Raw genomic sequence first — 8,514 nt, 5'->3', positions numbered from 1 at the left:
TTTCTTTGCAAAAATGGCACTTAACATGGATCCTTTAGGAAGCTAAAAGATAAATATCTGAGACAGGTTTCTATGATAAGTTAAAAGTCTCTAATAACACCTTAATTTATGATAAAGCTTACACATGTACTAGCTAAAATATGCTAGTTATGCTTAATTAATTACTTACTTACAATATACTGAAACTAGATTTTCTGGCTTACTCAGTTGTTGAAGGCTTTGAGCATCCACAAAAGCATCCTTTTTTGTGCTTTTTGCTGCTGCTTTTCTTGCCACTGCGAATGAAGTCCCTCAACAACACCACTGTTTTCCCTGAGAATCTGCTTTTCCCTTTGCTCTTCTTTTCATCACCTAATTTCAGCATAACATATTGGATGTTCTGCACCTCGAACTGCAACTGTCCGATCTCTTGGGAATCTCTTCGTGCCTGCTCTGCTACTCTCTTTCTCTGGGTTTGTCTACTCTTTTCTGCTTCAGCTGACACCACCTTGTTTAAAGACGGGGTGCTCTCTTCGAGATCCTTCATGAGCTGATCATTAGTATCTGATAATTTCAGGACAGCCCCTTCAACATCTTCGATCTGTCTCTTGACTGTGTCGCATTCGGCATCATTTCCCTTCTTAATTCCCTTCACTGCCTCCATTTTCGTCTTCAAATCCAGCACATTCATCTTAAGAACGGTTAGTTTTTGTGCATTTGAATTGAGCTTCTCCAATATCTTTCTCCTCTTGCCATCTTGAGTTCTCTCTTTTATACTTCTTGACAGCTGGAGCTTGTCAATACCCAACTCCCTTTCTACATCCAATTCAGAAGAAGTGTTTTGGAATTTTCCAGAATGATCCGATGGATGGTACAAAATGATATCTTCTGCTGGAGCAGAACTCTGTTTTGTTGCTTCATTAACCATTGAATTATCGTCGCCATCCTCCTCTGCAGCTTCCCATAATTCAAGCATCTGATCATCCGTTCCACCACTATTATCTCTCCTGCTTTTCTTAGAGGCTGGATTATCAGAGATGTGATCAAGAGGAATGTCTTTCATCAATGATCCATTCTCAGATTTTGTTCTCCATAAGTTGAGGTTATCCTTGAGCTCCTTCTCCAATTTTCTGTAGTCCCTTGAATCTTCTGTCACTTCAGTCAGATGAGCTCTGGCATCTACTTTTGTGGTTTGATCTTCCTCTTTGATTCGTCTCTCAATTTCTTCCAACATTGCCCTTTCAACTGCTCTAATCCTTGCTTTCATGCTCAGCAAATCTGAAACCCCATCTGGCATCACAGTACTATCTTCAGGCATGTTTTGATCGCTATATTCTTCAACACAGGTCTCAATTACTACATCCTGGACAAAAAAGTAGAATTCTTGTCACCAGCCTAAGCTCATTTATAGCAAGTGGAAAATGAAGAAGTATAAAAACAGAAGCAGAATAACAAGTTTAAACTTAATACTAACCTTTTGCTCTTGATTGCCGATATCACAAGTTTTGTTGATTTGAACAAGGGCAGTATGCTCTAAAGAAGCAAAATCCTCTTTCAAAGAACTAATGACTGGAATATATGCAGATAACTGCCCCTTCAATCCTCCAACTTCAGTTTCCAGTAGATTGACTCTCTCAGTCATCTGTTCAATCTCCAAGCTTTTCGCAGAACTTTCATTTTCAAGCCGTGAGCAAACTCCAGTAAGCTCATTGACTTTGTTTTCCAACAATGCTTCGCTTATGGACGAAATCTGAAGATCAAAATAGAATGTAGCAGCTTCAGCCTCCCAAAGTGCAAATTCATTTGTTTTATCCATAAGCTCTGAGTTCAATGTTTCCTCCCTAGCCCTGTGTTGTTCAACTTCATCACGTAATAATCTCATCTCTGACAGCAAACTTCTATTTTCTTCAGTAAGTTGTTCAATTTCCTTTTTGTGCAACAAGCACCCTTGTGATAGTTCAAGGATCTGCTTCTCTAGATTTTCGTTGACCAGACTTGATTCTTCTTGTTCCATCTTTAAGGTCTCAACATTTTTGCAAAACTCTGCATTCAACATCTCTGCATCCTTTAGCCTTTCCTCCATTTCTAACAACTCTGTTTCTTTCTTCTCAAGGAGATATTCTGAACGTTCAATTTGTTGAGTTAAACAATCAATTTTGTCATCGGCTTCATTCAGAAATGTGTCCTTCCTCTCAACTGACTCTTTCAGATAAACATGCTCTGCTTCTTTCACCTCAAACTTGTCCTTTAGCACAACAAGCTCATCTTTGAGATCACTGTTCATATGCCGCAGATTGCGGACATGCTCAGCTAGTTCTTTTAGTTCCAAGACCTTCTCAGCGACAAAGCTTTCATAAACTGAAGTGAGATTTTTCAGAGCCAGTGCTTCACGAAGGATTTCGCCGTTTTCAGCTTCAGCAGCAGATTTTGCATCTTTGAGCTCCAAAACACTCTTAAGCAGCACACTTTTTTCCTCAAGTACTTTAGAATTTTCTTCCTGAAACATCAACTTCGTTCTCTGCATGTCTTCCATCTCAAGAAGTAGAGCCTCCAATTTGGACTTTAATGTATTCTCCCTTTCCTCTCCCTTGGTCACTTCAGAACTCAGTTGGTTGTTCAGCTCCAGAAGTTCAAGCTTATCTTTCTGCAACTCTGCATGCTGCTCTCTCGTGTTCTCAAACTCTTCCTCCAGATTTTTTTTTATCAACTCCAATTCTACTCCCTCACATTGTTGTTCTGAGATTAAAGTTAGGAAGACAGAACTCTCTACAAGTAGCCGCTGCTTCTCCTCTTGGCTTTTAACAAGAGAACCTTTCAAGCCCTCAATGTTATTCAAAATATGGAATATCAGCGCATCCTCTTGCTTGATCCCTTTGCTATGCCCCCCATCTGGATCAACCTGAAAAGCCCCTAACACTTGATAAATCCCCTTTTTGAACTTTCTAATTTCATCTAACAAGTACTCTACCTCCATCTGCTGCATAAGGTTTTCACCCTCCAACTCCGAGATTAGTTTATCAGAAAACTTTGATGCCTCAACATGCTTTTGGCATTCAACTAATAAACCAAAGTTCTTCTGCTCTAAGTCTTCAATGCACTTTTGCAAAATAAACATCTCAACCTGAGCATTTACAGCTTTATCAAGTTCTTCTTCAAAGTCCCTTTTCCCCAACCGATATTCTTCTCGCAGCTGAAGGACAACCTTCTCCAAATTTTCTAATCGAGCTTCATTTTCATGTTTATCATTAGAATGCTTTTCCTTTTGCTTCACAAGCAATGCATGAAGGTCTGCTACTTGGATGACTCTGCTTTCTTTGTCTTTCTCCATATCAGAATACTGCTCTTCTAATTTTGTAAACCTTTTCTCGAGGCTACCGAGTCTTGCTTCAACATTCTCTAATTGAGATACCAGGATGCTTCTTTCATTTAGAAGATTCGCCTTCTCATTATTCAGTGAATTGCACAATTCCTCCATGCTACTTGATTTAGCCCTCAAACCCTCAAGCTCAATCTTTGCATCACAGAGGGACTTCTCCAGCAAGGCATTTTTCTCCAACAGCTTCTGCATACTTTCAGTGATAATTTGTAACTGTGACAGTAGAGATGATTTCTCAGACACAAGAATGGATTTTTCTTCCTGAAGAGCATGGCAAGATTCCTGAAATTTCTTCACCGTATTCCTCAATCCATCTAGCTCCACATTCAAGCTTGACAAGGAACATTCCAAATTGACATTTTCCCTCAAAATTTTATCCATGTCCTTTGATCTTTCATGGAGGGCTTCTTTCTCTTCTTGTTCCATTTTGCAAACCTCCTTTAGCTTCAAGTTCTCATTTTGTAAGTCCTTCACAGATGCCGCAAAACAGTTGGGATTCAAGCCTACAGACCATAATTCTTCCAGTATTGCCTGATATCTACTACTCAAGCCCTGGATTTGATCCTTTATGTGATGAGATTCACGCTGGAGGGCGTTGCTTTCTTCAACTTTTACAGCAAACTCTCGCTCGAGATTCTCTTTGATGTCCTTCAACTTGAAAATTTCGATTTGCTGGTTTTTTAACAACGTAGTGGAAGAGAAATTAAGTTTATTCAGTGTCCTGTTTTCTTCAACAATCTGTTGCATTTCTTCCCTATAACCTTGTTTGGAAAGCTCCAAGTCCTCCAAAAGCTGAAGGCCATGTTTAAGCTCCAAGGCAAGAGATCTTTGCTCCTCTTGTGATTGAGAATATGACTTCTCCAGAGTTTGCAGAGTAGATTCAATTTGAAGGAAGCGAGAATGCTCTTCATGCATCACACTCTGTAGCCTCTCTAACTCGGCTTGCTTCTCTAAAAGCTTTTGGTCTTTTACAGAAATTTTCTGCACCAGGTTGTCAGCCTCCAGCTGAAGAGATCGGTTTGATTTTTCCAACATACCACAATGCTCTTCAGCAGTCCTTAGTTTTTCAGCCCCGATTTCAATTTCTCTATTCAATCGATCAGAAGTTTCATGGGCATGCAGAATTTCACTCCCCATTGTAGATATCTTCTCCAAGCACTGCTTGTACAGAAAAGCTACAGCTTCTTTCTCTTCATTCAGTTCAGCAAGACTTTTCCTCAGAGATTTAGCTTCCATTTCTGCTCTTTCAATTTGCTCATTCAGCATCCTGCTATTCTCCTCAGCAAGTGTTATCTTAGCCTCCAAGACAGAAATCTTTTCAAGGCATTTATTATATTGATAAAAACAAGCATCCTTCTCAGCCTCCAATATGCCAAGTTCCTGCTTTAGATTTTCTGCTTCGGTTTCTGCTTTAGCAGCTCTCTCATCATGCCCCTTTGCATCTTTCTGGGCCAGAGACAATGTAATTTCCAAGCAAGCTACCTTTTCCAGACACTGATTGTACTGAACTAAACCAGCATCCTTCTCAGCTTTTAACTCAGACAGAGCTTCCTTTAATATTTTGATTTCAATCTCAGCTTTGGTTGCTCGATCATCAAGTCCTCCAGCATCTTCTTGAGCCTCATGAAGCTCTTTTTCCATTTCGGATAACTTCTCCAAACTCTTCTGATACTGAAGCAAGATGGAATCCTTATCAGACTGTATTTCAGCCAGGGCTTCCCTCAAGTTTTGAACTTCATTTTCTTCTCCCCCTGCATGCTCAGACTCAGAATGGCTCTCTGTCTTCAGATTCTGCTTTTCAGCAGATAACTGAGAGAACCCAAGAAGCTCATTCAGCTGCTTTAGACCCTTTCTGCTTACACCATCTGGCCCTAAGAATGCACAAATAGGATGATGCATTTCTGGTGTTCGTGGTTCACCCTCAGGGCCAGAAGGACCACATGGTGAATCATCGTTTAACAAGTAAGGTGCTTGGTTAGGGAATGCTTCTGCCATGGTCTTATGGGCATGGCGTAGCTCCCCCGTCGCATGATCATACCTCTCTGCCAATGCACGATATGCTCGGTAGAACTCCTCAACTAATTTCATGAGTTCTGGGCGCTTCTTATAGTACATTTCTGCCCTCCTTGCAAATGAATCCGCATCCTCTTCGATAAGCTTGATCATTGCTTTGACTTTGGCATCCATGTCTATAAAAAACAGTTAAGAGTGTCAGTTAAAGGTTACAGAAGTTATCCGACTAGTGGGTATGAGAGAACTAATTGTATGGACCACAAATGTGATCTCAAATTCACAATTGCAGCAAACACATCCTAATTTTAATTTGAGGTTCCTCTAGCACAATGGTAAATACCAATATATAGAAGACAACAAACCTGTAAGGTTTTCCTGAAGCCATTTGGAATTCTTTGGACTAATGTGACTATCCCACCACCAAGAATACAAACGTCTGGACTCGGAATGTAACAATGATGCCATGACTCCTGCCAAGAACAAGAGCACAGCTGGTTTTGATTTGGCGAAAGCCTGATAATGGATCCAGGCCAGACTAACAGTCTATAGATTTCCACCCTCCACAGTTGATCTAGTTGGAGATTCTTTAGGTATATTTCCCTCTTCTTTTACCTTACATCCAATCATTAAATATATGCAGCACATTTTAGAAAAATAGCCCAAATTCATGAAGTACTCCGATGGTTTAACTTATAAGAAACTCAGAAACTCATTAAACATGGCTGCTGTATTTACCTGGTGAATTGGATACAGCTCCAGTATCTTAATCCATGTACAGCTTATTGTTTTATAAGCTCCCACAATTTAAAATCAGAAGCAGCTGCACAAATAATAAAAGGGGGGAAAAAGGAAAAGACAGCTCAAAAATGTGAACAGAAAAATCAGACATCAGAAAACACCACCACCCTCCTTAAATCAAAGAACATTTGGAGCATAATCTTTAAAATATTAAAAAAATCTGGAAAATATTTCACACCTGTTCTCTTTCTTTTGAAGGCCAAACCAGTACGAGGTAGAAACCAAGAGATCCTGAAGGTGAACTGCAAAAACCACTCACAAGGTGAGCCACGGAAGGAAGAGTTTACAATAAATAGTAATAATAATAATATAAAGAAAAAAGGTGCCAAAGTGATAGAAATGCATTGGTATGACAGAATACAAAGTTTTGCAAATGAAGTAACAATGCATACCATCCAGAACATGAAGATGTACATAATAAGAAGAAGAGGAGGAAGAAGAACAAGAGGAGGATGTGGAGGAGTGTGAAAAGAAAAAGGTCCAAGCACGGAAAAAGCAAGTAATAGTGACATAGAGAAAAAAAATAATAAAAAAGAAGAAGAAGAAGAAGAAGAGTTCACGAGCAAAACAATGGTCAATCTCAGTAAAAATGGAAACTTGAAATAGAGCTAGAACGAGATCAGGAACTTACCAAGTGTAATGAACTTGGAGCTAGCAAGCACTCAGAAGAGACAGAGAATCATAAAAAAAACTAAGCAAATGGGCATTAAGAAAATCACAAAAAGAACCTAACTTTAATCCATTTTCGGACCAAACCACACCCCCACAAAATAGCACTGGAATCCAGCAACGGGAACACCATTACCCCATTCTCTCTCTCTCTCTCTAACACCTGAATCACTCACTCTTCTTCTATCTCTCAAATCTCTATAGGAGATGATGGGTTCTGAGAATTACAATGTGGTGTGCTGGTCCTGACACTCAATGACTCACCAACTGTCAAAAAGGAGCCACTTTTTCAGAATGAAAAAGAAAGCTGTGTGTGCTGATGAATGATTTCTCTTTTTGTTATTTAGAGAACACTAACTGTTGCATTACGGGATCCTTGAAAGTGAAGGAATGCAATCTCAATCTGAATCTGAATCACATAAACAGCAGCTATAATAGGATTTTAAACTGTTATCACTTATCAGTTAATGTTAATTATTTTCTAATTATTTGGTTTTCATATTAAGTAGCAGCAACGTATTCTTCAGGGTTTTCATTGTCTGACATCGTTATTTTCAAAAAATTAGTTTAATTGTGCAGCTGAAAATACCAATATACCCTTGGCTGATTTTTCCATCTTGCAGCTATTACTTTACTTTTTCAAACCCTCGTGTGTTTCTTCTTCTTCTTATCTTCATTGTAATTTGCAAACTAACGGCTCCACCCGTGGTTTCACACTTTCACAACGTTTAATTTGATTACGAGTTTGTTTGGGTCTAAAAAAAAAATTTTTGAGTTATCTTTTTTAAAAAGATCTTATGAAAAAGTAAAAGTAATTTTATGTTTGTATATTTTATGTAAAAAAATTTTTTTATTTATCAATTATATTTGGATATAACGATATAAAAGTGTTTTTTTGTTTATTTATTAGATGAAAAACATCTTTTTTTAAGAAAAAATGATCTTTTAAAAAAAATATAAATTACAGTTTCTCAAAAAAAATATATTTTTTATTTTTTTAGTATTTTTATTTTTACTATTAAAAATTTGTCAAATATATTAAAAAATAAAAAAAATCTTTTTTTATTAAAAAAAATTTATCAAAATAATAACGACCAAACAAGCACTACACCATGAATTAAGATTCCTAATTTTGTGTGGGCAAAACAGGATTTATTTTCAACGGGTTTGAAACTTGATTTTTTTTTTCTCGTTGTCATAATAAGTTTGCATTTTTACAAGCCTTTGACCAACTCTATATTGATTTATCTTTTTTTCCTATAATTTTATAGTAGTAAACTAGTAATATTGTTTAAGTTGATTACCTAATATAAGTATGGAGATTTTGCTAAAAAGTATTAAGAACACTTATTAAATATAATATATATGAATTTTATATTAATGGTTTTTATATAATTATATATGTTGAATGTAGAAACCTTTTTTTTTTTCCTTTCTCAAACATATACCATTTACAAAAACCGACAACGTGGAGGAATTGGGGTATTGTGGGGATAAAGAAAAGCATATATATCAATCAAATATCATTTTTGTAATTTAATTAAAAAGGTATGTTGTTTTATTTATCTCTATTCCTTTTCATCATTCAAGCCTAATGTCACTTTCATAATGAAAATGACCGAGAAAATATGTAGTATTACAGAGCTTATTACTGAAAGAGATACATGTGTGTGTCTATT

General features: G+C 37.3%; 1 protein-coding gene across 1 annotated transcript; it reads right to left on the bottom strand.

Moving 5' to 3' along the window:
- Nucleotides 1-7,369, bottom strand: NET1A (Kinase interacting (KIP1-like) family protein). Its single transcript, XM_016319145.3, has 6 exons — nucleotides 6,798-7,369; nucleotides 6,345-6,408; nucleotides 6,104-6,188; nucleotides 5,731-5,980; nucleotides 1,454-5,544; nucleotides 1-1,342 (listed from the first exon to the last, which is right to left on the bottom strand). Exons 4-6 carry the CDS (start codon nucleotides 5,831-5,833, stop codon nucleotides 200-202), a joined length of 5,337 nt encoding a protein of 1,778 aa, XP_016174631.1. The 5' UTR covers nucleotides 5,834-5,980; nucleotides 6,104-6,188; nucleotides 6,345-6,408; nucleotides 6,798-7,369; the 3' UTR covers nucleotides 1-199.
- Nucleotides 7,370-8,514: the final 1,145 nt, after the last annotated feature.

This window comes from Arachis ipaensis, chromosome B9, assembly GCF_059453495.1.
Source record: "Arachis ipaensis isolate K30076 ecotype BB chromosome B9, ASM5945349v1, whole genome shotgun sequence".
In the NCBI taxonomy this organism is placed as follows: Eukaryota; Viridiplantae; Streptophyta; class Magnoliopsida; order Fabales; family Fabaceae; genus Arachis; species Arachis ipaensis.
Note: the sequence above shows the minus strand (reverse complement) of the source record. Positions and strands in the feature narration are given on the sequence as shown.